Genomic DNA, 14807 nt, shown 5'->3' with positions numbered 1-14807 from the left:
AAAAATAATACTTCTTTCATAAGAACAATTCATATTCATTTGTAGAGATGTGGGGAATAGCATTTACTAAAAATTAGATGAAGAGTGTGGTTTTGAGCATGTGTGTGTTCTGTAAATGTTATGATCAGCCTCTTCACACATAATTTTTCAAGATATTCTGATTGATACTACACATATTTCCCCATATGGACAAGTTTGAATTCACAACAGAGAATTCAACACTTACTTGAATATTTAGAAAAGATTTATACTGGAAGTGAATGTCTGCCAGCAATAATTCTGCTGGAAGATGAACGTTCTGTATTTTTTTTCTGGGAAAAATGACAGCTTTTCAGTGTTTGAAAATGTGAAATAAATGTGGTGAGAGAATAAAAGAAGAAAATCTTGAACCTGATGCTTCCACTGTCAATTCTGTTCTTATGGGAACTGGGGTGAGTTTTTTTTGTTTGTTGGTTTTTTTCAGCTTGGGGCTGGTTTACATTTATTCCTACTTTGTTCCTAATTGTAAGGCTTTAGTTTTTCCTTGAGCATCTTTTTTTGAATGTCTTAGAAGAACTTTGGGTGAATTGATGGTTAAAAGACTTGCTACTTGGTCTGGGTTTTTGTTTTAATTGTTTTGTAAAATTGTTACATAATAATATTTTAAATGCAAATTATATTAGGAAGAAACACAGAACAATGAGGCAAGACCTGTGAAGATCCAAGGTGGCAAAAATGGCATTTGTCAAAGCCAGAAAAGAAACAGGTTTGGTTGTCACAATGCAAGATGAGGCAGAAGGCTGTACAAAGTTGATGCTAAGATCTAAGTTTAAGTGTATTCCAAATAAATGCCTTCTTATAATTAGTCAAGAGAAAGCATTTGAATACCTAAGCTCTTGTCCTATGGTCTGGTCAAAGAGGCTGAACTTTATTTGGGTTAGCACCATTTATTTTAGCCAAAGTCACAGTATCTGTAGTGTGTCTCCAATTGTTTCATTAGACCTTTCACAAATAAATACTTGATTATAACTCCAAGAGCTGTTTAAATATTATAATCTAAACTTCCTATGTCAGCAAAGTCCTGAGTGACCAGAAAGATTATGAATTAAAAAATGAACTTGGCTACTAGAATCTAAGTTATGAATAGCAGGAAGTCTGGAGCAAACTGGAGTTCAGTTTTGTCTGCAACCTTTTGACTGTTATTGTTGGCTCTGTCAGTGAAAAGAGATGTGCACAGCAGCTCTGAACTGTAAAGAGACACAGCAGAACTTTGTAGAAGAAATATCTGAACCTTGAGCGCAGAACTAATAGTCATGTTTCTAATGCTTTCCAAAGTGTGTTAAAATGTAGAATCAGAACTTGAGATGCTCAGTGAAAGTTGAAAGAGGTGAGGAATCTGCCAATTAAAAGTTCAAGGAACTATCAAAAGGGGAGATCCTAAGAGATTCTCAGACTGTTCCAGTGAAGTGTAGAAAACTGATCTGTGTATTTATTTGTTTGTGTTTTAGCCTCTAACCCCTCGGCAGTTGTGTGGTTTTTGGTTTGGGTTTTTTTTTTTTTTTACTGAGGGAGTTCAAAGCCATATGGAGGAAACTGCTGACATGAGGCTTGCTTATGTGAATTACCTTTTGCAACCCCTTTTAGTTATTTAGTAGAAACCTCCCACTGCTTTGGAAAACATACCACCACATACACACCCCCACGCGCATCTCCAGGTTGATGGCTCTCTGGTTGAAAACCATCTGACAGAAAAACACAAGTGTTTTGAGGGGAATGAAATAATGATACACTGGGAGATACAAGGACGAAAGAGGGGTTGCTTGGGAAAGTTATTACATAAAAGTGGAACAGAAAGGAGACAGAATTAGATTTTTATTTTGATCATTAGCTTAAAGGGAAAGGTAATGTGCAGAAGGGCAAAATAATAAGCAGATGAGTACAATCCTGCTTTGAACTAGCAAAGGGCTTTTCTTAACCTTCTTAGCATATACCTATTTTTAAGCTTCATTAACCTCTAAAAGCATAACTTTTCTAACTTGCTTATTGCAGACATGTGTCTACAGAGTGGCAAATGGACAAAATATCAAATCAGGTAGCACTTTAAAAGGCAGATTTTTTTCTCCTCCCCTTGACATGTGCCTGTTATTTGGAACAGTTGTTGGAAGGAATTGTGGAGAGTAGAGACTTTTGTAGTATTAGTGTAAGAGGTGTACTTATGTAAAAATTCAGTAGAGGGCAGAATGAAACTTCTGAATGAAGGAACCCAGCGTAGCTTTTCAGCACTGCAAATCAGGAAAACGAAGATAAAAGGTGGAATAGCACCTGTTATTAAAAGTAAGTTCTGAAGAGCGGAAAACACTGCAGATGATAGTGATACATTCTTTCAGAAGAATTTGAGAGAGAACGTTTATGCTTTTATATAATGTTTATGCTTTTATATAATGTGTGCAAGCTTAAGATCTAATGCCTTCCAACACAGAGGAAAACGGGGATACCACTGTCATATTGACTGGGTGCAGGTAGCTCTTAAGCCTCCTGTTTAGCATTCCAGATCTATAACTCAACACACAGGCATTGCATTAGGTTCTCCTGCTTTATTTGCCTTATGAATCCAATGTTCAGAATTTATAAATGTATATAAGAACTTTTATTCTTCCTAAAGCCACTCTTTGTAGTGCTTTCGAATACTTAAGTGTCAGAAGATAGTAGTAGTGAAGATTGTTTTGTGTGTAAGGACCCTGTGAGGATTTATTCTACTTTCTTGACTTGAGTAAGTTTGTTTTAGCAAGAGTAGTTTAGATAAAATAAGGTAAAAAAGTTATTGACTTGTCTCCACTTAGTATTGAACTGTAGCAGTATGATCAATTTAAAGATTATAGCATTTACTAAGTGAAGATATTATAGAGATTAGACATGATGGAGGTGGGATGGGGGCTCATGTTTTAGGGTAATTTGTCTACAAGAGTTTGCTCTTTCATTTGTTTGAACATGATGATTTTTTTACCAAGATTTTAATAAATTTCACCATGACTTATTTTGCATTAGTCCCTTTAACCTAAAATGTAGTATTATATGAATGGTAGACAGGATTAGACAGCTAGTGATGCCCAAACTTCAAATCATAACCAAGTTTCTTAGTTTAGAATGAATAATAGATTGTATCAGGAACACTGCAAAAGCAGTAAAGGTTGAAGTACAAATTCTAAATGCTCATTCATACACTCTGAAAGTACTAATATAAAGAATAAGAAAGTCCCTTTACATTGCCATTTCCCTGTCCATGGATAGTGACTGCATGCTGTGCTGCACTACAGTTACTAAGAGGTTGATAGTTATATTCTACATTGAGTTTAGGAAAAACAATGATGCTTTGCGTGTATTGCACTATTACTATTACAATGATTGTTAAATGTGTTCCCAGTTTTTTAGGCAACCCATATATATTTTCTTTTCAGTTGTGGTTTTCTTATTTGGGTTTATTAACTTGGCAAGATTTTTTTTAAATGTATTGTCAAGAAGTTCTTGAAAAGAACAATTTAAATCTGAAAACAAGTTTTTAATTTTTTTATTACCGTTAGTAAAAATGCAAACAATAAAGTGGGTTTTTTTAATTACACTGAGCTGTTTGGATGAGATCTTTGTACGTTTGCTTTTATGCAGTCTGAAAGGTGAGCTGGAAAGGATTTCTGAAAACTTGGTTTGTATCCTTTCAAAATTCTTCTGTATATACAACGCAACCCTCAAATTTTGCTTGATTTCGCACTAAAAATGACAAGAATGTAAATTAATTCTCTGGTTTCATAGAAGGTGCCTTGGGAGTGGAAAAAGCTCATGGATTTTCATTGGGAACTCTCCTGTGGTATAATTAATGTTCTTTTTTTAAACAGCAACAGAACAAGTAAAAATGCTTTAAATTCATCCATATTTACATGTTGTGTCCATAGTGTTTCTGGTAGAACTGAAAAAATCAGTGTAGTCTACATATAGCATACCCTCAATTCCCCCAGATGCTTTCTGACCTCTTTTACGAAAGAACTTACACTAATTTTTTTGCCTTCTTATGTGCACCCTCATTCTGATATTTTAATTTAGCTGTTAGCTGAAAAGAAGTTAATTGTAACAGGATAACTGGTTTTATATAAATTGTCCTGATGCAAGTTTCATCTGACAGCATCTCTAGCGTGATTTCTCTTTCCAACAGCAGATATCCACAGCAGCCTTTACTGTATCTATGTTGGCCTGACTTGTTAGTTCTGTGTTTTCCAATGATCTCCTCTTTCTGTTTTGCTTGAAGTGTTAGCACACATCCAAACGCATCCATTTGTGGTAGTCACATAGACCAAACTCTGTGACATTAAAAGGTCCTAAATTTTTTTCTCGTTCTCAGGAACAAGAGAAAATCTAATCTCTGCTTCCTAGTAATCACTGGAAGGCAAAGATTTAGCAGAGTGAGTGTGAGAGATAGGGTACATCTGCACAACATCAGGTTTATGCCAAAGCTGACCTGAGTTACAACAGAAGTATAAAAGCTTCCTAAACAAAACCTCTGGCACTGTAATGAGAAGCTGATCTGTACTTCTACTCAAGAGGTCACTAGAGCACTCCCTTTATGTCAGAGGTCTTGTTAATAGCTTGCCATGAGACAGATGTGCCTTGAGGAACTAAATGGATGTCGAAGAATCCCAACCAGGAGTATGTCCCGAACAGCCAAGATCTCTTCAGCTCAGTTTACGGCCAGCTGGAGATATTACTAAATAGTTAACCAGAATATGACAGCACTGAAGAGGAGACCTTATCCCAGAAGTGTTTGTATATCATTTCATAGTTTGTCCTGCTAGCATCTATTCAGTCACTGACCACATGGGATTCTTGTAGCAGAGAACAGCTATATTTGTCCTTGGGCATCTCCTTTTTTTATTTTTTTTCCTTGTGGTATTTTTAAGAGAAATCTAATGTAGAAATCTAAGATGCTTTAAAATACCATTTTAAAAGAAACAACTTTTGAAAAGTCACTAGGTGCAATTGTGGATAACATTATAACATTTAGGTTACTGTAGAGTCTGAGGATTTTTAGTAACTGAGAGTTACAGGGGCAACTGTATAACTTGTATAGCTCCAGTAATTTCTTTAAGGAAAGCATTATACTTAAAGAAAACTGTGTCTCGAGTCCATAGGCTGATGCACTTTTTCCTGCTGCCTGTTGAGTGCACAGGGCACTAGGAACTTCCTTTCACTAATCATATCTTAAAGGACAAATTTCTCTGTATTCATCTTATGTTTTAGAGGGATGAAACAACTACAGTGTCATATTTCTTTGCACCTCCAACCACGTTTATTATGCACTTTGAGTTCTCTGTCCTGTTTAGGATTTGTTTGCAATGTTGAGTCAAGTAATTAAAATATTACAGTTGAGCAGCTGCACACATTACCCTTTTAACAATATTAATTTCTTGAAACTTTATTAAGTATATGCTGTATTAGTCTGTTATTTTATTCATTTGCCTTTCCTACATCCTGCTGTAGCTATTATAAATATAATACTTCCCTCATTTAATCTTGTAGTGCTGCTGGATAGTAGCATCAGCCTCAACTTACTGACACTTCAAAAGTCTCTGCTTTGTTCATTTAGATAAGTAAAATAAAGCACGTACCAGTAAAACACAGTAGGATCATTAGGAAAATTCTAACCTTGTTTTGAAAAACCTGTTTTCTTTTATTCTTTAATATAAGCACTATCATATCTAAGTTGTCTGCTATATCAAGTATCTAGCAAAAAGGTTTTTTTAAAGTGGAGAAGCAAAAAGTAAGCCATTTCAGAGTATTAGCTAGAACCATCTGTGCTTACAAGGCTCGAGACCTTTTCAGGATCTACCTTAGATGGTTAGAGAACCTTCCCTTTGACCAGCCAGGTCTTGTATCATGGAGAAAAACCCTTTAATTTGAGTTCCAAGTCCATCTGAGGATATAGGAACAAAAAAAGTGGCATGGCAAGTCTTATCAATGGCCCTGGTAGCTCCCCTGCTTTAAAGCTGTCAGTGACATTCTATTTGCATCTTATACAGTGCACCTGACTGTGAGCAGAGGCCTTGAAACTCGTTTACCAATCACAAGTATGTTAGCTACTGACTGATGAGTAGTGACCCATTGCTTCTTCACATTAAGGAGAATTCTCAGCCCCAGAAGCTATTTCATACCCCAGTGTTCTGCAGCCATTCCAATGAATCAGAGGTGTGGTACAGCGTTACTTTTGTGCTGTCAATAGGTGGACAGCAAAACCTAGAAAAGGTGTTCTGAGAAATGCTACTGTATATACATTGTATATAATGGGAAAATTCAGAATTACTTGTTCAGTTTCTTCTTCTGTACAGAAGAACAATCTCCTTCCTAAGGCTGTTGGAATGCAGAGTCCTGTTAATGATGTTAATGAACCGAAATCAGAGTGCTGAGCATGGTTTCCCCCATGCTGTATGGTGGCAATTTTCAAAGCTAGTTTGGAACAGGTATTTTTCAGTAGGGTACCATCCACTGAAAAGAAATAGATGAACAGTGAAAGTCTGACTCAAGAGCTTCCAAATTCTTATAGATGGATAGGTATCCTTTGCCAAGTCTGTTGGCTCGATATTGTAAAAACCTACTTAGCACAGATGCTTAGTGTTGCATACTATCAGTGAGAGGGGAACACAGTCCTCTATGGAGAGTATTGTTCTTCAGGAGAGGAGTGTAAGTGGCGATAGGCAAGCAATGTAGTTGTCTCCTTCCAGTTTGTCATTACAATTTCTATAAATCAGGAAGGTAGTTGGTCTGTTACTGAGTGCCGTCTTAACACTTGAGTTTTGCTGAGTGTTTTCACTACATTTTGTTTTGAGAAGCAATTGCATTTGGATTTAAGAAGTCAGCAAGAATCTCTGCTTCTCATAAAACCAGAGGTACCACAAGCAGTTGCTGCTTCCAGACTGACTTGTTGAGAGACAGTACCTGTAGCTGATGTTCTGCTCTATAAGCAGCAGTATTTCTTGGCTCTCATTGAATTCATAACTCAACAGGAGTGAGTAACTGCTTGCTTACATAGAGACAAGAGTGCCCTTTTCCCCTGTTGAGGCAGTACCTCCTCTGTTAGTATGAGTTCAACAAAAGTCTGTGTCTGCTTCACATGCAAGGTAGAGGTTCCCAGGGAGTTTGAAATCATTCCTCCAATCTTCTCCCCACCTCAAACACTGTTATTCTAGTAATTGTAATTCAAGCACAACAATAACATAAAAATATCTAGAAAATATATAGGCAGGAATGTTCCAACAAATGCATTTGTGTTATGCCACCTTTCTCTCGTGGAAGGAAACAGTAGTTCACAGTTGAGGAACTTCTAAGTCACACAGAAAAAAAATCTCCCATTAGCATGTCAGTATCCAAAGGGCAATTTATGCTAATAACTTCTTCAGTAAGTAAGGTTTCAGGCTGACCAAAAATCTTCATAAAATTAGTTTGCTGTTGTTGCTATTTCTCTAAACGCGTGTTTTTTCTACTTTAGCAGAGTCATCAGTATGTTCAAGGCATATATTTGAAAGGTGGGGAACTAGTGGAAGAGTTGCAACTTTTTGAAGATACAAACCTTATCATACTTTTCTTGTTGCATATCTGGAAAGTAATAAAGGGTATGTATGGCTTCTTTTTTTTTTTTTTTTTAAACTTCTGCTTATGTTACAAAATACTGATCATTTTCAGTAGCCTAGACAAATTCACTATCAAAACACCTGACTGAAATATATCTAAGGCTGTAGGTGAAGGGGAAGCAGACATGAAGACAACAATGGAGTTTCAATTAAACTTGAACGATTTCTAGTTTGGATCAAGAATTGTTATGATAATTAAAAATGTAAAAGCATAAGAAAGATTCAAAAGTTGTAATGTAACTGACAACTGGCATTTGTTACATAAAATCGGTTAACGGCAATTTTTTGGAGGGAAGGAAAATTAGTTCTTTAACTTGCAATCATTGTATAAAGGAAAAGAGAGAGTATTTCCTCAAAAGTATGCATTTTGGGGGGGGGGGGGGGGGAATGAGTTCTTGATGTCTATGCATGCCAAACAAAATTCCTCTCTTCTTTTGTGGGGAATCTCTCAATTGTTCTTTTGAACTTTCAGGAGTAACTGTTAAATATTCAAAATCATAAAGTTAATTGGGTTATTCACAGTTTTAAAATATTCTTTGCATTGTAATATTTTTGAAATTGCAGTTCAGTTTTGCTCCTCTTAATACATGATATTCAACTGTACCATCCCCCTTCCTAATAGATGTATACTGGCAGGCTGTTGTGGTTAGGTTTGTTGCTATTAAGATTATTGATAATTTTTTTTGCTGTATGAACTTTTAGCTCAAAATAAGATAGAACATGAAAAATTATACCCAAACTAAAAATACTGACACCAAAAATTAATTTTAATTGCACTTCAGTGAGTTCATACTACATTTATGTACCCTGGAAGTATCACTTAAACTATTAGTTGCTACTGTAAGTGAAGTTTCAAGGGTAACTTTCAATAGCTGTGCCACATTATGCAGATAAAAGCAGTAGTTTGCACTAAACAACTAAAAATGAGCATTTTCACTGTGAGGAACAGAGTATGTTAAGTGATTGGGCCATTTTAGTTCAGAATGCTAAAATGATTTGCTTAATTCTAGAAAGTAATAATTTCTGCAAAGCAAGATAAGGAAGACCTTTTAAAGTAGAAGAATAGAAAGCAGTTTAAAGTTTAAGAATATGAAGTGGCATTGGAGCAATTAAAAGTCGAATTACTGAACTGCAATTTGTTTACTCTTTTCTTGTTTCCTCTCTGTAGAAGCCTCAGCCACACTTCATCAAAATGCAACGGAGTCTGTTACATGCTGCATCTCAGCTGGCACATGGGACATGTTTGGTTTTTCCTCGCACTAGTATCTTTCAGCGCTTAAAAGGACAAACAACGTCTAACATTGGATGCAAAGTGATTTTGGCACTGGACCCTCCTAAACGATGTCTTCATGCAGGTGCAGCACGCTTTGCCTCAAAGAAAAGTGCTTTTTCATCACAGCCAGCAGACGCTCCTCACAAAGTAACGGAAGAGAGAAATCCTTTGACTTTGGCCACTGACATGCCCAAGCAGAGCCCTGTAGAGTCAGATTCTTCAGATACTGATCCATTACAAGACAAATCCATTAGTCTCGTTCAGAGATTCAAGAAAACTTTTAAACAGTATGGAAAAGTCATGATTCCAGTGCATCTTCTGACTTCCACTGTATGGTTTGGATCCTTTTACTATGCAGCCATGAAGTAAGTTGATATTTTGTTGCGGTGCCCAATACTGCTGTTGAATTGAGACTGACTTTCACAGGTGACAGGACATATACATTATTATGTGTTAAAAAGTGCCTCTATATGTAATAGGGATATGAGGCTACATTTTTAACTGAAGCGTAAGATTAATATCAAAAGTATCTAGGATTCATGAGACAGTCACATAGGTACTATTATCATGCAGTTATTGCTGTATACCAGATATGTTGCTAGCATTTGAAGGAATATTCATCTCCCCAAAATATGCATGGATACAAATAGCATTGAAATTATTAGTAACCTCTCACAAGGTAAAGATAGGGATTTGGAATCCTGATTACGAATGGCTAGGTGAGATCTTTATAGACCTGTTCTTTTTTTTGCCATTGCATTTGAGGGGTATTTTACCACTTCCTCCCCTGTTCATCCCCAGTCTTCTCTCATCATTGGACTTCCATGTTGTTCACCTCACTCTGAGCTCCTCACAAGCCTTGGGCACGTTTTCCTTTTTTCTTTCTGTTTCCTGTCTTTCCTGCCTTTCACTGAAAAAATTACTGCTGTAGGCCAGACTTTTTAATTGGAAATTAAATATTTGTGTAGCTTAAAAAAAAAAGAAAAAAAGATAAATTCAGTATTCTAATTTTATTTTGTGTCAGCTATAGTGTGTGCCAGGTACCGTTCTGGAAAATGGTATTTATTAGGGAAAAAAACCCTACTATATCAGCTATGAGCTGCTAGTTCAGATGAAGGTTTTATCTATCTGCAAGTGGTTTGCTAAATATGAGTAAATGTTTATCTCTGGATTGCTGGTGTTGTATATTTAATAATAGAAAGCATGAAACAATGACAGTTCGTGGCGGCAAGGATGGGACTTTGACATCAGAATGCCTTACTGCACAAGTGTTTGTTTTAGTTACTCTAACCAGCTGGCATAATTGCCCTTTCTAGGAGCTATAGATCCAAATGTCATACTAAATTTAGCTCATGTCAGAGGAATAAAGGTCTTGAGCTATAAAAATATTTTGCTTTGGATGAATTCAGGTTGATGCTTACATCCAGACGTTTCAGCTGAGAGAAGATTACTTTTCTTGAAACACTTAAGTGGGCTGCTAAAATAGTATTTGATGGATGAAAACAACTGAAATATTTAACTAGAAACTAATTATAACAAAGCTTCAGTTTGTCATGCCACAGGAGCAGCACCCTCTTGAAGTGGAAAAATAACTTCCAGAATGACCGCTCATGATATGAGACTTAACAGTGGTGGTTTATTAAATAACAATGGTTAATGCTGTCTTTCAGATCTTACTGGGTCTCTGTATTCTGCTCTGGAGACAGGCCTTCAGATCGTAGGTTCTAATAACTGTTAGTAAATTACTGCCTGTTACTGTTCGTGATGCTAAAGTGATCGCGTGCACGGAAGAATGCCTAAAATATTAGGTAGAAATAGTTAATGATACTGATAATACAACATTGCTAAATAATGGAAAGTCAGTTCTATAACTGTCTGTGGCTTTCTACTGTAATGTAAAGACAGGTTGTCTTTTTTCTCTTTGGTGCTGATGTTACCTTCCCTGGTTTTCAAGTAGAAAGAAATTGTAATAGGAGCTCCTTCCACCCGTTTTGCCACCTTATATAGACAAGGTGGAACAACTGGGCACACTACCCCTGAAGTCTTGTCCATGTAATATGTTGCTTCCTTTTGTTTTGCCACGTTCCATTTGTTTGATATATTTAAAAGTGAATGGAGGACACTGAAGTCTGGCTTCTGTGCTTCTGGGCATGCTGCAGATTAGTCTGAAATTTTAAAAAGAAAAAAAAGTAATTTTAGGCAAAACAGAACATGAAGTTGAACCTGGACAGCTGGAGCCTGAGCAGCTATCGTGCCACCATTATATCTACTTACTCCTAACGTGATAAACTCGGACACAGGAAAGTTAGAAGCTGCTCAGCCCAACAAGGATAATACAGATGGGTCAATTCTTGGTGGAATGCTGAAAAGAGCATTAATTTGCCTTCATGTACAGAAATATGTATCCTGTAAGTATATTGCTTGGATGAAAAAATACTTTGCTATCAAATGACAAAGTTTGTATAATAAAGAATGGAAATGGTACTGTAAATCGCCTGTTCAAGTTTCAAATTCCAATTCAGGTTGCCAATTTTTTCTCTTTTATAGAGGAGTGAATGTCGTTCCATTCCTAGAGTTGATTGGCTTACCAGACAGCATAGTAAACATCCTGAAAAATTCCCAGAGTGGAAATGCGTTAACTGCATATGCATTGTATAAAGTAAGTATAATTTTAGTTTGTAAATAAGCTCTAAATCTTGCCTGGTGAATTAAACAGGGTTTATTTGTTTACAGCAGAAAGAATTAATGCTGTTTTCTCTCTCTGATAGTTACATTTCCTTGAGTATTTGTTTTTGTAGTAAAAATAGTTGCATGCAAGTTGATACAGGCTCTGTGTTCCTTTAAGGAGTCTGTATTTCTAAAATAACTTCTTTGTTTGCTGCAGACTATTGTCTACCCTCAGATATTTAATTACAATTAAGCTATTCCTCTGTATCCCTGACATAATTAACAGGGATAAAGAGGTAAAGTCTAAACACCTCATGATTTCCAGATAAAAGTACAGTTATTTTTATCCTAGAGGATTCACTAGTTTGTCTTCCTAATTTAGTTCTCCATCGTTGTCAAGTCCTTTCATTGTCCATTTGAACCAATTACTTAAATTCAGGTTTGGGTCTCTTTCTTTATATGTGCACAATCTGTGTTTGGGAAACTTGCAACATGTCAGACCATTCAAAAACAAAGTACTGTATTGGCTTTGAATTCCACTCATCTGTTTTGTTTCCGAATGTCATGTGCTTATTATCTGTTATTTAAAAGGGTTATTTCCCCAAACAAAATGTGAAAGTACTACTCTTGTCAATTATTACTGTGCCTAAAAGAGACCAATAAATAAATGTGGTTAAATACAAAGATTTTATTATAGCTGGGAGATGTGGCAGTGTTGGAAAAAACTTTCAAGATGTGGAAGTACTAGAACAGGGTACAAAGGGATGACTGTGCAGGCTGTCTTTGAAGTTCTGAAAGAACAGGTTAGTCTGTCTACAATAACAAGCTGGTTTGTTGTGTCTTGGATTAGCTGACCTCTTAAGGTCTCTCTTAGCTCTAGTTTTCTATGTGCAGGTCCTGGTTTTGGACTGAAAGATGCCTATACTGTTGTGAATTTTAGATTTTAAAGCATATCTTCTTGTTGGTATTTCCTCTTTGCTTATGTGACTCAATGTTCACATACTGTCTGTTCTGAATTGCATTCTGAGATGCCTAATGCTCGTCCCACAAGCTGCACAGGGAGGTTTGGGTTGTTTTGTTTGTTTTTTTTAATGGCAGTCTAATGCCTGTGCTGGTTTGGTCAAAAGGATACTTTAAGTAAAAGGTGTGCATTTCTGGGGAATGTACTGTAAATTGGCTTATTTTCTTATGAGTAGATGATCTTTTCAGTATCTGACACTGGCCAAAATAAATTCTCAATATTAAAAATATCTTTTGCTAGGTGATATTGTCCTGTTTTATTGATATGGTGTGTTCTTTGGTTTCTTTAAGATTGCAACTCCTGCCAGATACACTGTGACTTTGGGAGGAACATCCATTACTGTTAAATATCTACGTAAGAGTGGCTACATGTCCACACCACCACCAGTAAAGGAGTATCTACAAGATAGGATGGAGGAAACAAAGGATAAAATTACGGAGAAGATGGAGGAAACAAAGGATAAAATTACGGAGAAGATGGAGGAAACAAAGGATAAAATTACGGAGAAGATACAAGAAACCAAAGATAAAGTTTCATTTAAAAAAATAAAGGACTAGGAGAGATACTGAATTTTTTGATATATCAAACTTAGCACTTTAACCCTTTGTGAGGCAGGATATACACAGTGCACTTCTGAGCTTTTTTGGTTTTTTTCTTTTCTTTTTTTTTTCCTTTTTTTTTTTTTTTTTTACCTTGTCTGGAGACTACAATTGCTCTGTGGATTTAAAAATTCTATATATTCACCAAGGTTAAAGTTCCCTGGGGGAGAGGTTGTGACAAAATTTCAATTTACAGAAGGAAAAGCAAATCTCAGATTAGGTGTTCATGTGTCCATTGGTAATAGTGTTAACAGTTACTCTTCCCTCCTTTTTTTTTTTTTTTCCTTCCCTTCTCTCAGAATGCAGATGGTTTCTTCCAAAAGCCACTACTTTATTCTTCTTCCATCGTAGTGCACAGCCATTATTCCATTAGACTGAATCTTCCATTAAATGAGAATGAAGATTTCTCTACTGGAAAAGGCAACATATTTTGGTTTTCAGAGTATGTGGACCCAGGCCTCTTCAGTTGTGATCATCTCTCAACTTGGAGACAGACCATTTTCACTGATACTGCACATGAAGGAATCAATGGATTAACTGCTCAGCCTGAATGAATTATAATGGCTACATTGACTTCAGCTGAGCTGGGATAGTTTACAGGTTTAGACTATGAATCTTTCTTGGACAGTGTATCTTTTCAGAGATCTCAACTGAAAGCTATAGGAAGATGAGTTAATCGCAGTAGCCATACTGTCAGGTACATTTCTTTCCTAAAGGTGACTTAGAGTAGAAAGAAAGTTATTAAATGAAATTAATCAATAATTGTATATTAAAATCAAGGATTTTTTTTATTATGTTAAAGTTTACAAAATGTTCTATTTCATTTTCAGAACAAAAAAATTCTGAAAGAGAAGTTTACTTAAGAAATTGGTATACTAAGGGGCTTTTTAAATACATGCAAAGTTAGAGTTAAACCCCAAAGTTCCTCTTCCTATTTGGAATCCCTCAGACTTCAGTAGAACAATTTAAGTAAAATAAGAGTAATTTCTGAGATAGTGATCACAGTCTACCAAACTATTATCCCCTAGATTTTCTTAGGTCAAGCAAATACTTATTCATAGCTGAAGGCTGAAATGCTGTCTCAGATGTCATAAAGAACTGAAGTTGAAAACATTCTATTTGACTGCGCAAGCAAACTTCTCTCATGGTTTTATTCAAATGTAGGCTAAATTGAAAAATTTTTTCCCTATTTCTATTACAGATCTTACTTTGTAGCAACTCTCTGCAGGTATATCTTGTTTAACAAAGGTGGGTTTTTGCAGGGGGATATGTGGAAGCAACAGAATTGGACCCTGAGCATTGTAATTGACTAGAGTAGAAAATATAGCTGATACTTTTATCAGCTCTGCGCCATTCGTGTTTTTGGTCAAGGCACTGAAGGCCTCTCTGTGTTTAAGTGAGTTGAACTTCATTAACTTAATTGTGTGGGATTGATTACATACTTCTCTGCCTCTGTCCACATGTCAAATAGTAAACTGCAGTCTAATGCCTACCTCACAGGGTTGTTGTGAGGAATAATTATGGTATATTCAGTGCCCTGAAGATGTAAAGTGCCATGTTTCTGATAAATATTATTAAAAAATAATTCTGTGAGCTCTTAA

The 14807-nt window shown here is 36.0% G+C and overlaps 1 protein-coding gene across 2 annotated transcripts in view; it reads left to right on the top strand.

Annotated features, from left to right (window-relative positions):
• Positions 1-14807, top strand: part of FAM210A (family with sequence similarity 210 member A) — an 18953-nt gene extending 4146 nt beyond the window's left edge. For both annotated transcript variants that reach the window (XM_075744516.1, XM_075744514.1), the window contains exons 2-5: positions 7505-7628; positions 8815-9284; positions 11467-11578; positions 12898-14807. In XM_075744516.1, coding sequence (XP_075600631.1) covers positions 8839-9284; positions 11467-11578; positions 12898-13164 — 825 coding nt within the window. In that variant the 5' untranslated portion in view covers positions 7505-7628; positions 8815-8838 and the 3' untranslated portion in view covers positions 13165-14807. The remainder of the gene's footprint in view (positions 1-7504; positions 7629-8814; positions 9285-11466; positions 11579-12897) is intronic.

The sequence above is a fragment of the Balearica regulorum genome, chromosome 2, assembly GCF_011004875.1.
Source record: "Balearica regulorum gibbericeps isolate bBalReg1 chromosome 2, bBalReg1.pri, whole genome shotgun sequence".
Taxonomy (NCBI): Eukaryota; Metazoa; Chordata; class Aves; order Gruiformes; family Gruidae; genus Balearica; species Balearica regulorum.
The sequence above is the reverse complement of the archived record's forward strand: the minus strand, read 5'-3'. Positions and strand labels throughout refer to the sequence as shown.